Here is an 18,547-nt window from a genome sequence, read left to right on the forward strand (position 1 = left end):
GAAAGGAAAGAGCTGGTATTAAGACATTTCTTCCCCGAGGCTCTGCCTGCACAAAAAGCTTCACATTTTGAAAATCAAGGATAAGGGTACTTGAAGAAAGGGTGGAGAAAAAAGGTGCTCCCTGTAGTTTAGCCAGGAGCAATAATTATTTAGAGTAACACTGAGTGGAAACCGGAGGAATTGATTAGTATTTGTCTCACACACGGTATTGCACACATTGAGAGTTCTTTTTTTGTGTGTCTGTCTAATATTTTTTGATTTAGGTGCAAGCTTTAAGCACAACTGGCAAGTCCCACACAGACATGCAGTGTGTACAAGAAGAATAGACGCTGTAGCTTTGACCCAGTTCACTCAGGCTCTAGTCAACTGTCTTGCAGCCAACCGTCAAAATGCAATGCCTAATGTAACCCTTCTCCTAAGAGAGAAGAGCTGCTTTATCTTGCATCGATATTTGACTCTGCATGTCTCTGTGCGGACTCGTTCTTGGCACTAGTTGCTGTGTGCCACCGCCTCTGCGATCCGCTTGCCCATTTGGCTGGAAGACGTTTGATAGTTACCCACATTGCTGCTCCTCAGTTCAGCCTGCTGCTACAATCTCTGAGAGGCAGCACTTATCAGTGTGGAATGGTTATGAACCAGACAGACAATCAGACCCAGACTGGTGCCCTTGATCTGTGATAAACTAAAGTTATGCGAGTACACATTCCTTCTTTAATTCTGCTCTGACCTTTATCACTCTGCCCGGATCTATCTGTCTCCCTTCGTCCTCTGCACTGCCTTGCTGTTGTTGTTTTCTTCACTGGAGTTTTCATGCTGCTCCATTGTACAGGAATTGGACAAATTTCCTGCTTTGTCCACTTTGCAGTGCCAAGCTTCTTCTTGACAGTCTGGCATCCAACTGAAGCTAATGCAAAAGATGTCTCGAAAGTACAGCTGTCCACAAAATGAAATATGAGATCAGTTAGCAGTTAGTCTGCACTCAATAAATGTTCTGTAACGCACTCTTTCTAAAAAAAAAAAGCAAAAATGCACATCATAAGGTTTAACAGGCAAATGTGATGTATTACCAGATAAAAACTCCAAGATATTGAGTTTTCTCATATATGACAAAGAAGTTAGCGATTAATTTCCTGTCAATCCACTAATCACTCCAGCTTCAATGTAACTATTAAATGATTCAGGCGTGAGCATACAATCGTAAACATGTATCAGGTGATATAGCCAACCATAATTCAACGCAATTCTCTTAACAGTTCTCCATCATTAAGCAGTTGTCACAAGAATGATCAAACCAGATTAAAGTGATGGGAACCCGTATAAGCAGAGTTACCCACGGTAGTCTCTCCAGTACGATAATGAGATCCACGGAGGATTGTGGGGGGGGGCGACTTACCTGATGAATGGGAATATAATAGCGTATTTCAAATGGAGGCCACCTGCAGAAAGGCATTATGATTATTATTGTGATCTGTCTCTGTCTTGTTGCTGGGAGCGTCTTGCTAGTGGGAGGACATGAGTTATGAGGATGGCATGGATTAGACGTTTACAGCTCCCGTTTATCAGAGGCCGTGTGAAAGATGGATGCTTCGGAGTGAGAATAGAGGATGACGATTTTAATCAGTCTAGAATCAATACATCAATATAAGTATCAATACGCTTGTTTTAAAGGAACATTTCTGTTGATGTGGCCATCAGTCTTATTGGTGATGATAACATTTTACAGTTTATTTGTTTGGATGTGGGTGGTGGTAGGTTCAGCAACAGGAGGGGTCAGACACTCAGGTTGTGAGAGGTATCACATCATAACTAACAGGAATGTTTGCCAAAATGCAATAAAAAGATTCATGTCACACAAAAAAAACCCTAAATTGCCTTTCTTTCATTCCAGGTCTTAACAGTGACATCCTCTACTCATTAGTCAACTCTGCTGATGGATATTTCTCAATTGACGAGCACACTGGTGTAATAAGCCTGGACCGCCCCCTGGACCGTGAGGTGCAGTCAGTGTATGAGCTGAAAGCCCGTGCCAGTGACCAGGGTTCGCCACGTCTCTCCTCGCTGTGCCAGGTGGTGATCTCTGTCCTGGACATCAACGACAATCCACCAGTGTTTGAGCACCGTGAATACACAGCCACCGTGTCTGAGGACGTGGCGGTTGGCACACAGGTGCTCAGAGTGCAGGCAGCCAGCCGCGACACGGAGGCTAACGGAGAGATCTCTTACAGCATCATCAGTGGGAATGAGCATGGCATGTTCAGTGTGGACCCACAGACTGGTATGTGGTAGCATGAAATACATTACTTTAATTGCTCTCACTACTACTTCTGGTGCAGTTACATTTTACAATGAATTCTAAAACCTTAAATTTAAGTTTAATAAATGTAACAAATTCTGATCTGTTATCACCACCGGGCTGAATATCTAGAGCCACGTCACGTATACCTCATTACATTGTTGTATGCATTCCTGTCTCATAACTGATCATGGCATTCTGCTAAAAGCTGATGGGGAGTAAAACGGCAGTATCCCAGTAACCCTTAGCCTCTGTGTGGACATTTGCAAACGAAAACTGCAAATAAAAATCACTGCAAACCTTGTTCAGCCCTCACTGAACTTTACTTGAAATTCAAAAGCAACAGACAGGACTGTGATTGGCTCACTGCATCGCTGTAGCAATGCACCAAAGAAAAGGATAGGATACTGGTCTGTTGTCCAGCTGCAAGTAGTAATGCTACTTAAAGCAGCTGAGCTGAGCATAACTTTTGAATTTCAAATGAGAGCTAGTGATGGATGACGATTTGACTCATGGTTTGTGTTGCATTTCAGCTTAAAATGTTTGCATATAGTGTTATAAACTAGTTGACAAAAGTTATGACAGGAGCAAAAGGGGAATGACTTATAGAAGGTTACCCCTCTGTAAAATTCCTGCATACATAATAAGCAGTTTTTTGTGTATATGCTGTTGTATCATGGTGGTATTTCGCATCTTGTAATGTGACACCAGCACACTCTGTCCCTTCCTGACTTTCTCCTGTCTCTTTGTCCTCAGGTGACATCTTTGTGATTGAGCCGTTGGACTATGAGGTCTCCCATGAATACTACATCACCATAGAGGCTACAGATGGTGGCTCACCACCGCTCAGCGACATGGCCACTGTGAACATCAACCTGACTGATGTCAATGACAACAGACCTGTCTTCAGCCAGGACGTCTACACGGCCGTTGTCAGCGAGGACTCAGAGCTGGGAAAAACTGTGATGGCGGTAAGAATATACATGCTTTGTTTACATAAAGAAGGTGTTTGAATAGCCCATAATTAAAAGAAATACTATAAAAGTGCATCCAGGGTGAGAGATATTTTTAATCTCTTTCCGCCAGCTAAATCTGTTGGTTCGTTCACTTTCTCACTCAGTCGTTCATCTACTCGCTCACAGCCTCTCTCCTCCATCCATTACTCACTGAACACACTATCACATATCTGCACCTGTGGCAAATCACCATCTGGTGGCCCAGCTAAATTAGGACCAATGCTCTTCATGCTCACTGCACCCCTGTTCTCGAGCATTATCTGACACACATGCTCAAACAGTTTAATTAAAAGGCATTTGACTCATTAAGCCTTTATGCAAGATAAGGCGCTTTCTACCTTTTGCATGTTAAATTTTCACTCCATCTATTCCTGTCTACCTCCGCTGCTCACCTCTCCTCCTACCCCATAAAGAGCATTGCTTATGGTCATTTATCTGTGTCTAATGTACCTGAATATAAATTATCGATCATGAAATTAGATTTTAATACCCACCATTGTCTCATAGTTGTAAATCTTCACTGTCTGATGATTTCCCCAGGGATTCCTTTCAATATGTGATGGTTGGTGGGTTTTGAGATTGTGTGTGTTTCTGTGGAGGTGTGTGGAGGAGTGTGAACAGGAGGAAAAGGTCATATGTATCTGTATGATGTTGCCTTAGTAGGGTTTCAACTAACCATTATTTTGATTATCAGCTGATTATTCTCTCTATAACTGTATTAGTTATTTTGTTCATAAAATGTTTGAAAATACTGAAAAAAAATCTCAGAGTCCATGGGGAGGCTTCAAAAACAGAAATTCTGAGACATTGGAGAAACCAGAATATTCAGCATTTTTGGTAGTGCTTTAAAGCTAAAAAAAAGTATTTCTCTCAAAAAATAAATATTCATAAATAAAGAATTATCAAAGGATAAGTTCATAAAAAAACATCCGTAGTTATTATTTAATAAGAGTTCAACACTCAAAAATCTGTTTGATTTGCTTCATTAGGACTGTGTGGGTGTTTTAAACAACTCACCAACAGTCTTCAGATTTCAATTCAGATGTTGCTGAATCCTGATTGGTGCAGTGAGGTGTATGACCTCACATTTTTCCAATGAATCCCACCCACTTGAAAAATGATTGCAGAAACTTGAAGCTGATTGAAAAATTTGGTTTTTAGGGCCTTAAACATATAAGTTAGCATAAGATATACAAGCAAAGGTATTAAATTGCAGTTTAAAGGCCTTATCAAAGATTATTGATTGATTGTTGTTTTGATCGTTTGATTGATTTGAAGGTGATGGCTGAGGATCTTGACGGGCCTTCTTATGATCGCATACGGTTCTCCATTGTGGACGGTAACCAAGGCAGCCCCTTCACCATCGATCCGGTCAGAGGAGAGCTCAAAGTTGCTCGCCAGCTGGACAGAGAGAGAGTAAGAGAAACAGCAGATACAATGCTGACTGTACACATAGACTTTAATTCACCGAGGAACTAATTGCACTCTATGCAGAATCCAATCAGAGTTATGTCAGGCCTAATAGGGAAGCTTGTTTACGGAACTCCACTGCATTATTGCTTAGAAAAGCAGCTTTGCCTGTGTATGGTAATTCTCTCTCTGGCTCCCAGACTTCAGGATACACTCTGACGGTGGTAGCCTCAGACAACGGGGTACCGCCACTTTCAAGCAGCGCCATGATCAACATCGACATCTCAGACGTCAATGACAACCCGCCTCTTTTCTCCCAGTCCAACTACAGCCTCATCATCCAGGTAAGGGGGGGGGGGGTCGGTGTGGGGAAGATGAAAATGAGGTAGAATGAAAGGAAGAAAGAGAGGGGGGAGGTGCTGGGGGGATTGGGGTGGACACAAAGAGAGGGATTAACAGGGAGGAATAATGGGAGACTGTGCGACTAGAATGTCAAGAAGCAAGTAGGAGGATGGAGCAGTAACAGAGGTAAGGAGAGGGAGAGTGAGGGAATTGAGAGACAAAGGCTGCATCTTAAGTATGAGAATGCAGATTAAGTATTTATCTGAAGATTTGAAGCTGATAATGGATGGTTGACTGGAGTAAAGGGAAAACGTGTGAGGATGAGAAGAATGAAAGGGGATGCACTTGTATTCTTGTTTGGGATTTAAAAAAAAAGGAACAAATAATAATTCCAAAGGCAGGAGGGAGGGTGATTCATTTCCAATTTCCCTGTCTTTAGAAAACTGAAAAAGTAATTTAAGAGATACTCTAAGGAGGCACAGTACACGGTGCAAACAGCTCAAGCACTTCACGATGAAACATTGTTTTGCTTGTGAAAAAAATCCTGACTGGCTTTATTTTACTCACTGTGGAAACTGTGATCAAAGCGAAGCACAAAATCACACTAAAACAGAACAGGAAAAAAAAAAAACACACGGGGCCTACACATACTACCAGGAATATCAGGAGAGCTTTGAGTCATGACTTGAAAGAGTCAACAGAGGGGACAGATCTGAAGCTCATTCATGCACAGAAAAGCAAGAGACAAGGACTTAACTGTGAAACAGACTCATCACAAGCCTGGCCACAACATCATGGAACAGCTGTTAGACAAGCACAAGTGCCAAACACAGTGAGAGAACATCAGCTCTGTATGGGAGGACTCAGTTATGGAAGTTGCTATGAGTTGACAGAAACTGGATTTTACAAGTGCAAAATGCAAAGTCGAAGAAAGTATTTGGCAGATTAGACATTTGACCCGATGGTGGGACTATATGAAAAGTTCAACGATTACCAGAGTTATTCCAATTCATCTCACTCAGAGCCACAAATGTCAGCTTCTCACTGGTGCCAGAGGAGAAACCAGGGGTCACCAAAGTCATTAGGATTCATCATGTGGAAACCATAAATATCTGTAAGATTTTGTGCCAATCCATTTAAAAGACCTTGAGTTAAAACTTGGTTCTGCTGCTGATGTTGGGCGAAAAGTCACGGATTGAAAGTAAATAGGATTTTTCCTCTGAAGAACATGTATTTTTGTGCAAAATATACATTACATACCAACATCTGCTGCTAAAGAGCTTTGCTTTTCTGGCTTGAAGAAAAAAGGTCTCAGCAGATATCTGATGAAGAGAGATTCAGACAATCACTGTTGCAACAGTGGGTGCACAGCTTAACTCTTAACATGACAGAACTGAATAGCTTCATGACAACCACCCACTCTCACCACCAAACTCTCCCCTCTTGTATCCCACAGGAGAATCGACCGAAAGGCACAAGTGTTCTTCAGCTCACCGTAACTGATCGGGACGCTTCCCACAACGGCCCACCTTTCACCTTTGCCATCGTGGATGGGAACGAGGGCGACGCTTTCCACATCAACCAGCAGGGAGCTCTAGTAGCCATGGGGGCGCTGAATAGGAAAAGTAAAGAGCACTACCTACTTCAAGCACAGGTGAGTCACACCACCCAGGAGAAGCCAGAGTTGAGAGGTTGTATTGATTTAACCGTCAAGCCACAGCAACCTGATGTATTTGTCCTCCCTCTTTTCCCTCTCTGTACTTTTTCTGTCATCCTTACTCACTTGCCATCTCTTCTTCTTTTTTCCTCTCAAACGAGTCAGTGTTCGTCTGTGCGTCTCCATCTTTTAATCCCTCTAAATATATTTTCAGTGTAGCTTTTAGCCTTCATATAAAAGGCGGAATTGAAACAGGCAATAAAACAAAACGGCTGCATCAGAGTGCACCTCATATTAGAAGCATGAATAAAAGACATTTGCTATGAGTTGGCACGATTATGTGCGTTGCTGGGTGTTGATGTGTCACCTTAGAGGAAAGAACAGAGGGAAAAAAAAGAGTGGGCAGATGGGATATGAGATCTAAATGTGAAGTCTTGTTACACACTAGATGCACACTCATACTTGAGTCATAATTGCGTTTTTTTTTTTTTTCTTACAGAACCAATGACCATCCATGTGACAGTGTGGATGTTAAAGTGCACGATGTGTAGATGTTTAAATGGCTTTAATATCTAATGATGACAGTATGTAGATGCTGTCAGCAGTGGAAGAGCTTGATTGCCCTCTGCTGATGGAAAAATTAATGCAGATAAAAACTTGCATGATTTCCTCATGAATGTATCTCCTTCTCTTTTCTCATTAGGTGTCAGACAGTGGCAAACCTCCGCTCTTTTCCACAGCCTTCATCAGCGTGCGTATCATCGAGGAGAGTGTCTACCCTCCTGCCATTCTCCCTCTGGACATTTTCATCTCCACTGCTGGCGATGAATACTCCGGAGGAGTCCTGGGCAAGATCCACGCCACTGACCAAGACATCTACGACACTCTCACCTACAGCCTCGCTCCTTCATCCTCCTCCTCCTCCTCGTCCACAGATGAGGGTGGTGCCATGTTTTCAGTTTCCGCCTCTGATGGTAAAGTTATCGCCCTGAGGCCGCTGGATGTGGGTCACTACCCACTCAATGTGACAGTGACTGATGGGCGCTTCACCACAGCTGCTGATGTCACCGTGCATGTTCGCCAAGCAGCTCATCAGGCCCTGGACAACTCCATCGCTGTGCGCTTTGCAAATATCGCGCCTGAGGAGTTTATCGGGGACTACTGGCGTAACTTCCAGCGGGCACTGAGGAACATCGCTGGAGTAAGGAGGAGTGAGGTGCAGTTAGTGAGTCTGCAGCCTTCTGAGCAAGGAGATCTGGACGTGCTGCTGACTCTAGAGAGATCTGGAAGCCCCTACCAGTCTCAGGAGGTAAAACCAACCACAATTAGCACAATTAGCTCAACCAACAGCCCAAAACTCAAAAATATTCAGTTTACAATTAAGAACCAAAACATCTTGAACACTGTTGGTCATTTGTACTAATTTTATTCACAGTGTTTTGCCGGATGATGTGTGTGTGTGGCTCAAAGTAGTTTCTGATTCATTTTATGCGAATTGACTGTTTCAGTTTATCCATGAATATTAGGAATGTTTTTGCTTTATTAATGACTCCAGCCATTAATCAGTTATAAACAATGCTGTGGATTCATTTCCTGTTGATTGACGTATCCATTGATGGAGCACTTATCTCGGCACTGCTCTTCACTGAGTCTTTTGGTCTTCATCCTCAGGTTGTGTTCCGTAAGCTGAACTCCTCTGCGGCTGTCATCGAGGAGATGACGGGGGTCCGGATCATACGGGTGGTGCAGAAGCTGTGTGCCGGGCTGGACTGCCCGCTACGCTTCTGTGATGAGGTCATCTCCTTGGATAAAACCGCCATGTCCACTTACAGCACGGCTCGCATCAGCTTCGTTACACCACACCACCAGAGGACTGCAACCTGCCAGTGTGACGGTAGACTGATTACACCTGATATTCACACAAACACACACACACACATTTATTGTCTGTTTGAACTTCCATTCTGAGTGGATCTATTTTGGTACTTAGGTGGCAGATGTCCCGTACTGAACAACCTGTGTGAGAGCAGCCCCTGCCCTGAGGGGATGGAGTGTGTGGCAGATCCTAGAGAGAACATGTACAGCTGTGTGTGTCCGGAGGGCAAAAAGGGCAAATGCTCTGGTAAGACCACCCACCTGTTGATCCGTGTCCCTAGATATATTTGTCCTTTGCATTTAAAAAAAAAAAAAAAAAATGTCTGTCACTTCATGTCAGATGGCCACTCACTGACGTTCAGCGGCAGCGGCTATGTGAAGTATCATCTGATGGAGAATGAAAACAAGGAGCTGATGAAACTGTCTCTGAGGCTCAGGACCTTCTCCAGCCATGCTACTGTCATGTATGCTAAAGGAACGGACTACAGCATCCTCGAGGTGTGTGTCTGTGTGTGTGTGTGTGCAAACCAGCCGTAATCATACATTTATTTCTTCAGCCTCTTTGAAACTGACTCGATGACCTTGCTTATCATAATGAAGTCTAGACGCACTGACCCCCTCTGCATTTCTTAGGCCATCTCTGTATTACCACCCAGCATTTCCATATCAGAAAGGCTTAATAAAACACACAACCAATCCACCTTCCTTGAGACCACCCAGCCATGTGTGAACCAGCTATCTAATGCTGAAGGGTTCAAAAAGCCATTATAAAACTCCCCTCACATGAGGGACTATGGGAATGTGGTGGTGGGTTGACAAACTCACACACAGGAGCTATTTTAGTATTGGGAGGGAAACAGAAAGCAGTTTTCCACACATTCCTTTTAGAGTCTGTCTGGAACTGCAGTCTGCACGCCAGACTTGAGACTGAAACCTGGCCGGCCAGCAGGCAGTTATTGTTTATCAGACAACCGTGTTGGGCTTTTAATGTCTACTGTTAATTATTAGTTATTTATTTTACAGGAGTGGAGTGAAATTATGCTGTTGTAGAAAGCTGTTGTTCTCCTGTAAAGCTGGTGTAGTATTATTAATAAAAAAATCAGCTGGGTGTACACTGCGTTCTCTGATAGGGCATGACCTATAACAGTGTCATACATTGATTTCTAACAGTGACTTGATTTGATTACAAGTTCTTGTGGAGTGTTAATCAAGTCTGATACACACTGACGTTCTAACTCTTGTAATTTTCTGCCTCTACAATAGATTGTGAACGGCCGGCTGCAGTACAAGTTCGACTGTGGCAGTGGCCCCGGCCTCGTGTCGGTCCACAGCGCTCAGGTTAACGACGGGGAGTGGCACACTGTCTCACTCGAGGTAGACGGTAACTATGCGAAGCTGGTGTTGGACAGAGTGCACGCGGCCTCAGGCACAGCGCCGGGCACCCTGCGTACCCTCAACCTTGACAACAGTATTTACTTTGGCGGTCACGTACGCCAGCATGCCTCCTCTCGCCTCGGACGCAGCCTGCCTGTCACCAATGGGCTCCGCGGCTGCATGGAGGCCATCACCCTGAATGGCCAGGAGCTGCCTCTCAACACCAAAGCTCACCGCGCCCACGCTGTGCTGGAGGACATCGTGGACGTGGCTCCAGGCTGTGCACTCGCACCTGCTGAGAGTTGTTCCAGCAACCCCTGCACCAACGGAGGGAGCTGCACCTCGCTGCCTAATGGAGGTACATAATGTCCTGCTCAGCTCATTGCACTCACTCAGATTTTCACCGAAGCCACTTCATTTGAATTTCCAGTTCTCCTTTTTTGTATACTGCTCCGCTTGAGTACTTGTACATTTTCTTAGGTCTGGAGGAGATTAAGTGGAATTTTAATTTTCTGTTACTTGCAAACAGACATAGCATAAATTCTCAAATGTACCTTTTTGAAGCGGTGAATGGGGCGTCTACTGAAGATGGACAGCCAGAGGCAGGATAATTAATATGAAGAACATGTTTTCTCATGTGTTCCTGTGCTGTTAATGCAAAAACAACACTTCACATTAAAATCCTGAGAGCAGTCCGGGAGGCATCCCCAAAACATCTGCAGGATGTGCCAAGTTTCACTAACATCAGATTAATTACAAAAAGGTTTCACAACAGTGACAGGCAACACAGACACAGCTTTCCGTTCCAAAAAGGCTTTTGTTTTCATTCAGAAATGGACGCTTACTCAGTATTACGGGTCTTCACTTTGCCTTTTTCTTCTCCTTCTTCTTCTTCATACCACAGGCTACTTCTGTAAGTGTCCTGCCTCTTTCATGGGCACCCACTGTGAGATTGCCATAAGCCCTTGTGCCTCCAACCCCTGCCTGTACGGAGGCACCTGTGTCCCTCGTGCCGACGACTTCTACTGCCAGTGCAGAGGGCAGTACTCTGGACAGAGGTATCACAACTTTTACCTTTTGGTCTTGATTGAAAATAGAAAAAGTGAACATTGTTTACAAACATGCAGCCTTGATGTGATGTTGGTCGAGGGATTTTGCACGTGTGTGTGTCATAATGATGACATCATAAAAAAATTAAATTACCAGTATGCTCAATAGCAGTCAGTGAATTTTAATACTGAAAGGAATACTCACTTGTAATATTTAATATTGAATAGTAATTGAGGTCGAAACCTGAGAAGCATTCCTCTGTAATTTGTAATTTTTGTAATTATGTCTTTATTAATGTGCACAGTGTTCAGGTTAGCAGTCCGGGAGGCATCAACATAAAACCAACACTTTCTCACAAATTCATCCCTGAATACAAATACAAAGACTCTGTATAAGACATCTCAGCAGTTTCTTTTGGTTGCTCATGAAATCTTATTTTGAATTCAGGTGCCAGCTGGGGCCGTACTGCAGAGACAACCCCTGTAAAAACAGTGGAAAGTGTATTGACAGTCTGGATGGTCCAGTGTGTGAGTGTGAATTAGGATTCCAGGGAGACAGGTTTGTCCATTTTGAGATTAAATTCATGAACCACTTCATGATTTAATATTTCCAACCTGTCAAGAGTGTTTTCTTGCAACAGTAGTGTGGAATATACACTCACCTAAATCCCGTGTTTTGTCCAGGTGCCTGAGTGATGTTGATGAGTGCATCAAGAACCCCTGTACCAACGGAGGCCAGTGCCAGAACACGTACGGCTCCTACAAGTGTAACTGCTCGCGGGGCTACAGCGGGCAGATGTGTGAACTCCGCATGGACGTTCGCAATGAATTCGTCTCCACCTCCTGGAACATCGGCCTGGAGGAGGTGATTGGCATTGTGGTGTTTGTCTCCAGCATCTTCATCCTCGTCCTCCTCTTCATCATCATCCGAAAGAAGGCCTGTCGCAGGAAGTCCAAGACCAGCAGTGATGACAAACATCCCGGAGGTTCAAACATGCCTCACTCCTTCCTTCAGAGACCTTACTTTGACGCCAAACTCAACAAGAACATCTACTCCGACATCCCGCCTCAGGTCCCCGTGCGGCCCATCTCCTACACTCCCAGCATTCCGAGCGACTCACGAAACAACCTGGACAGGAACTCATTCGAGGGCTCAGCCATCCCAGAGCATCCCGAGTTCAGCACCTTCAACCCAGACTCTGTGCACGGTCACCGCAAGACTGTGGCAGTGTGCAGCGTAGCACCCAATCTCCCCCCACCCCCTCCCTCCAACTCAGTCTCAGACAGCGACTCCATCCAGAAGCCAAACTGGGACTATGATTATGACAGTAAGTTTGCCTCTAGGTTCACGTTCCTGTGCCTTATTGATCAACAGGATGTAACAGGAAGGAGGTGCATTGAGTTCTAAATAACTATTGTTACGAATTTTTTTGCATTTAAGGTATTTAAACTTATGTATACCTTATTTAAGGCATTAAACACCGTACAGAGGACTGTACAGAGCATGTGCACTTACTGTCTTCAGCATATGCAGCACTAGGACAAGATAATTCAAAAAACATCCGTGACTTTCAGTGGAATCCTGTCATGACGATATTTTGTTAATTCTGGGTAACATTTTATTTTGGTCTGTAATTCTCCATAATTTTCTTTGAGGTTTCCTGTGAAGGACGAATTAATTTGATACTAATTATAGAGAAAATAGAGACAGTATTAAATGGGTACACTTCCAGTTACAATTATTTGCTAATTTAACCTGTTAATGTTTCTACAGGCAGGCAAACAATTCAGCCTATACTGTTGGGACAATAAAGTTTCTAAAAATAAATAATGAATGAATATTTACTTTAAATGGGGCTGTTCTTTTAGGGAAATTCCCCTGGAAGTCTGAAAGTGCTTATAAGCTCAACACAACTAACTAAAGTCTATTTTAAATAATTAAAACAACAGAACTCTGCCTTTATTTTCTCTAAATTGCTCCAAATTATGCAGTTCTTTCCAGGAAGCTTGTTGAGAATTGTTAAAAAAGATTATGGACTCTTAAAATAAAGTGCTGCCCAAGTTAATTCCAAATTAAAGGAAATGATTGAGGTTTTGCATGTCTTCCAGTGTGCTTCACTGTTTTGCATGAGGCACAGTTCATTACATAAATTTGATAATATTATAAAAAGACAGAACCAGACCATTATGTTATAATCAACCTGAGACATGGGCATGTTTAAACTAGATTTTCAACAGTTTAAATGTAGAAATATCCCATAAAAATGGAAAGGTAGCAAAGTTTGTTGCACATGTCTATACTCTTATCATAATAGACATTGCTATGTCCTCCACAGGGCGTTTTTATATTTTACACTAAAATTGTACTGTGCTTTCTCTCCTAGCTAAAGTGGTGGACCTGGACCCGTGCCTGACCAAGAAGCCTGTAGAGGACAGTGCCTGTCACCCCTACAACACCAGGGGCAGCATGTCTGAGGTCCAGTCCCTCAGCTCCTTCCAGTCAGAGTCCTGTGATGATAACGGTATGCTGCCATTCAGCATGTTAAATCTGTCCCTCCTAGTGAACGGAGAAAAACTGAACAAGACAGCAGAGTTTGAAAAACACTGTACAGATACACGTAGGAAATGTCATTTTGCACTTGTGATGAGTTATTGTCTTTTCTTCTTTGGTCTGATCAGCCTGCACAATTTTTGCAGCAGTTACCTTTGTTGATTTAAATGCTAACGCTCTTTCTTTGCATGCCCAGAATGGACGGCCCAAATGGTTTCTTTGGGGTCATGTTATCTTTTCTCTTTCTTTTTGCTGCGGGGCTTCAGCTCCCATATGGATCAAATCAGTCCACAGATCCAGAACAAGGTTTTAAATAGGGGGTCCAGCCTGTAAGTCCTCAATCACTACCGGTACAGACGGAAGCAATCACAACAACTTGTACTGTGTAATTCTCCTGGGAATATATATATTTAAAAAAAAGCATTCTGACCCTGGTTTCCATTCAACCAGTCTCAGTTTACCTGAGCTCAGCTTTGACAAAAGGAGTTTGATGACTTACTCAGACAGCAGTTATGTTCTGTTTGAAAATCACTCACAGGCTCACTGACTCTGACAGACATCTGCATTTTCATTTTTTTTTATTTACAAGCATGTTTTTGTTTTTCATTTGTGTGTCTCTGTTCTTTTTCTTCAAAACTTAGCCACAAACGGATGTTTAAAGCAAACATCAAGGAACATATCAGAAGGGTATATATGTATATGTTACGTTCTCCCAGCTCCTCTTCATATCATTCTTATTGCCCTGAGTCATCACTGGGATATCATGATGGGGACTGTGCTGCTCATAAGTCATCAAAACCTGCATCTACACCCTCGAAAAATGAGAAGGAATCTTAAAACAATTTAGAAATGAGATGTGTTGTGAGCAAGAAATTCTATTTCCTCAGTTTGTCTCGCAGACACACAGGCTCTTCTCAGTGTTTAGGGTTGGCAATGCGTTTATATCTCCAGGGAATTTCACTGATTCTTCCATCTGTACTGTCAATGGCACCCCGTAGCATTCAGTATGTTGTTGTTGTGTTATCTTGCACAAACAAAACCAGACCCCCCCTCCTCCCCTCCCCCCACCACCACCACCACCACCACACACACTGTGTCGCCTTCCTTCATTGTCTTGTGCCCAACCATGAAAACCCCCAGACATTCATTGTCAACACAGAAAAGCTGGAAAAAAAAGTGTGTCCAGCAACAAGGACAGCAACATTTATAGGAAGAGTTGCTTGTGCTCCCACCACCATGCTCTCCATATGTGGGTTTTTTTTCTGTCTTTCTTTTTCAATTATCAAAGCATTTGTACTAATGCTAGGTCTCTTCCACCACTCTCCCCTCCCTTACCTCTCACACAAGCCTCCATAGTGACAGTAATCCACCTTGTCAACTCTGCTGTTGACACGGTGGAAGGAGAAGGTACTCTTTCATTGCTTCCATCTGCCAGTAGTTTTGTCCTTGGTGTTGGGATGTGAAGTGTAGGTTGTAGAGCTGCCATTATCTTACACTGACAAACCCCACCCAACCCTGACGGGTGCCTTTTTAGATACAACTGCTAATTAATTAAGATATGCAAATACTAAATTTAACAGGCACGGAAGTGTTGCCTACGAGTCTCAGCATTGATCTTGGCTAACTTTTGATAATGCACCTCGAGAGGTCTGTTTAAGAAAATGGCAAACCTGTTGTCCATTAATTAACCTGTCACTCTCTTTATCATTATTTAGTCTTGTGGTGTTTCATTGTCCTCATTTCATTTGTGTTCTTTGCCGATTGTTCCTTACGCTCAGGTTCTAATGTGACTTGTTCTTTCTCTCTTTTCTTCTCCTTCTTGCCTGATATAAAGAGTCTTTTTTGGCTCATGATCTCAAGAACCCAAGAGGTGACTTTTTTCATCTTTGTTTGCCTGATGTACACTGGTGTTACCCCGATCCCACCCTTTAACTCTTAACCACTAACCCTGAAGCTTAGTACTTGGAGAGGGTTAAACCTCCACACTAAGGCAAAGCTGGTGCGACACTAAGAGCTTTCTGCATCAGTGGCCTCACACGGTGTTACATCTGCCCTTGTAAGGTTATTTATTTCCCCTGAAACATTCCCATGCATGGCTTTGATGTGGTGACACCGTCAGAGAAAATGTTAATCCAAGTGTCATGTGATCAGAGGTTATGCTCAGTAACTAACTGGAGGTATTCTCAGTCATGTGTGTTTGTATGTGTGTGTTATGAGTTTGTCACAGGATTTACAGTAACTTTTTTCAAAAGATTTCAATTCACTGTTTGTTAAAAAGGTTTATTTAACCTCAAAGTTTCATCATATTTTTCTTTAAATATGTGTTTGGAGGGAAGAGCTACTCTGCCATGAAGACACAGTGAAATGAAAACTAAAAGTCTTCAGCTTCAGTAGTAGTGCGACGTATTTCTGAGTGAATCAGAAAATGTATTCGAGGTTTAATTACGAGAGAGATTTAAACGAAATCCTAAAGGACCGATGGGATTGATCTGGAGCCGTAATGAGATACAGAGCCATAGAGGACTGTGGGATCTCGCCCACATCTGCCTCACACGTGTTGTTAGATCAAACCATTTTGCCAACTGATATCCCAAACACACAACAGAGACCCAAGATACTATTCTGCTAGCTCCTTTGACCCATGAGCAAGGGGTTAACTCATCACCCCAAATTATATTTGACTGGATACATCCACGTCTCCTTCCCTGAGGTCAAGATGAGTCATTAAAAATATTTTAATATTTTACTGAAATAGAAATAGAAAAAGAAATACTCTAGTAAAAGTAACAGGGAGAGTTTTTTTGTTTTTTTTATTTCACTGTCTTTGAGTTTGTGAATGTGTCTGCAGTGTGTTAAAAAGTCTCTCACAAAGTGGTGTGAAGTTCAGTGTGTATTAATGAACGAGGCAGTGTGTCGGTGTGATGTTGTTGTACTGTGTTCCCCTTGCATGGTGTGGGTTTTTAACATTAACATGATGGCATTTGGTGAATATTAATAACCAGATGTGATGCATTGAGCTTTGGTACAGAAGACTTATGTGTGGCTGCTCTTCTCAAACAGGATATCACTGGGACACATCTGATTGGATGCCAAGTGTTCAACTTCCTGGAATCCAGGAGTTTCCACAGTATGAGGTTGTGGAGTCGCCTGCCCCTCTGTACAGTGACCCTAATGCCATCGACACCGACTATTATCCCGGCGGCTTTGACATAGAGAGCGACTTCCCTCCGCCACCAGAAGACTTCCCTGCCAACGACGACCTGCCGCCACCACCTCTCCCAGAATATGGCGACCGCTGTGACACGATGCGGCCGCTGGGCAGAGACTTGGACCCGTCTGCTGCTGGCCCAGGCGGCTCGGGTGGGGTCCGCCAGCGCCCGGCCCTGCCCCAGCTCTACAGCCTTAACCAGTACCTGCCGCAGCACTCCTACCCAAGTGACGGGGGTGACACCGAGGGCCAAGGGGCTACTTCCACCTCAGCCAACACCACCCCTGCTTCTACCTTGGGCACCAGTGGCTACAGAGGGGGTTACCCTTTAGGTTGTAGTCGGGACTTTGACTCCTCAGCTCTGGACAACATGTCCATGTCTCTGTACACGTCCACAGCCTCTTGCTCGGACATGTCGGCGTGCTGCGAGGAGTCCGAGGTGATGATAAGCGACTACGAAAGCGGCGATGAGGGCCACTTTGAGCGGCTGGCCATCCCGGCGCTGGACTCCCAGCAGCACACTGAAGTCTGACACTGGATCCAAACAAAAGTGCCTGAACCCACAGCTACACCTTATGTTAGCCCCTCACACACACCACCCACACTAAACACGCACAGTATGTGGACACACAAAACAACACCACACACACACACACACACACACACACACACACATCTACACACATACACACCTACACATACACACACATACATGTTCACACACAATGAATTGAGTCAAAACACAGGGGTTGTTGAGACTGGTTGTGAAGGCCAATCGGCTGAGAAGATCTGAAGACGTTATGGGAGAGACTCTGTAGCATCTTTGTGTCTGCTCAGTCCAACTCCTGCCCCTTTGAGTTGGCTGTGTCATTGCTTTAAGTAACAGTCATCTCACACAGGAAGTGGATTGTCTGAAGGATCAACATTTCAATGTACAACAGGAAGAGCATCATGGAAAAAAAAAAGAATATTTCACCACGTCTTTGTTTCTATAAATAAATCCAAGCAAAATGTTTTTATACAATTCCTTATTTTCAATGTAAATTTAAATGTACAGTTTTGATTTCAAAGTTTACTAGGTTTTGTAGATATTCTATGCTTTTATTTTCAAAAAAAGAGTTAAATGGTGTGACATTATCAGCCTTACTGTGCTTACATTCACAAAAAAAGAAGTGTTTAAAAAAAAGAGAGAAGAAGCGTGGCTTTCCCGCACAGTGTACTCGTAAAGTTTATCGTCTCCTGCTCATTTCAAAAAGGGTCTTCAGTGAACGACTTCATATTCTTGTGTTGTTGTTTTTTTTTTTGTTTGTTTGTTTTTTTTTTTATTTCTTTGTTTGTAAATTTTGACTTTGGAACCTCTTTATTTTTCCACCAAGAAAATGGGACCCAATATATTTATAGTGCAGAGTTATCCATGGACACGTGACTTTTTCAGGTGTCTGTGTGTGTGTGAGCAATGCTATGGTCTTGTTAAGGTTTTTATTGAATACTGCCACAAGCTCACGCTTTCCTACTGGCAATAAATTATTCCTAAAAAATATTTCTCCTGTCTCTGTGTGCATTTATTTCCAAAGCATGTTTATGAATAGAAAGTGGTGAGTAGTAATTTTGTTACAACACGTGACTTTTGAGTGGTTTGAAACGCTGTAGTATTTCCCAGCTTGAACCTTTAACCTATGATTTCTGTTGTGCTGCACTTTTACAATTAGTTGATTAACAGAAAATTTAACTGCTGCAGTTTTGTTCTTGAGAATGATCATATTCACCATTTA

General features: G+C 43.2%; 1 protein-coding gene across 5 annotated transcripts in view; it reads left to right on the forward strand.

The window, feature by feature from the left end:
• fat1a (FAT atypical cadherin 1a) overlaps positions 1-18,315 on the forward strand; it is a 75,333-nt gene extending 57,018 nt beyond the window's left edge. For 2 of the 5 annotated variants that reach the window (XM_071504805.1, XM_071504803.1), the window contains exons 14-29: positions 1,889-2,275; positions 3,050-3,264; positions 4,588-4,725; positions 4,920-5,063; positions 6,518-6,715; positions 7,422-8,027; positions 8,390-8,612; positions 8,709-8,840; positions 8,934-9,091; positions 9,857-10,325; positions 10,872-11,025; positions 11,465-11,575; positions 11,701-12,344; positions 13,401-13,538; positions 15,402-15,437; positions 16,628-18,315. In XM_071504805.1, coding sequence (XP_071360906.1) covers positions 1,889-2,275; positions 3,050-3,264; positions 4,588-4,725; positions 4,920-5,063; positions 6,518-6,715; positions 7,422-8,027; positions 8,390-8,612; positions 8,709-8,840; positions 8,934-9,091; positions 9,857-10,325; positions 10,872-11,025; positions 11,465-11,575; positions 11,701-12,344; positions 13,401-13,538; positions 15,402-15,437; positions 16,628-17,307 — 4,433 coding nt within the window. In that variant the 3' untranslated portion in view covers positions 17,308-18,315. Of the gene's footprint in view, positions 1-1,888; positions 2,276-3,049; positions 3,265-4,587; positions 4,726-4,919; positions 5,064-6,517; positions 6,716-7,421; positions 8,028-8,389; positions 8,613-8,708; positions 8,841-8,933; positions 9,092-9,856; positions 10,326-10,871; positions 11,026-11,464; positions 11,576-11,700; positions 12,345-13,400; positions 13,539-13,833; positions 13,897-14,914; positions 14,933-15,401; positions 15,438-16,627 lie in introns of those variants that run through there. The other 3 variants (XR_011694430.1, XM_071504807.1, XM_071504806.1) reach the window with 3 other exon arrangements.
• The last annotated feature ends 232 nt before the right edge of the window (positions 18,316-18,547 follow it).

The sequence above is a fragment of the Trachinotus anak genome, unplaced genomic scaffold, assembly GCF_046630095.1.
Source record: "Trachinotus anak isolate AG129_WGS33_773 ecotype Australia unplaced genomic scaffold, CSIRO_AGI_Tana_v1 ptg000019l, whole genome shotgun sequence".
Taxonomy (NCBI): domain Eukaryota; kingdom Metazoa; phylum Chordata; class Actinopteri; order Carangiformes; family Carangidae; genus Trachinotus; species Trachinotus anak.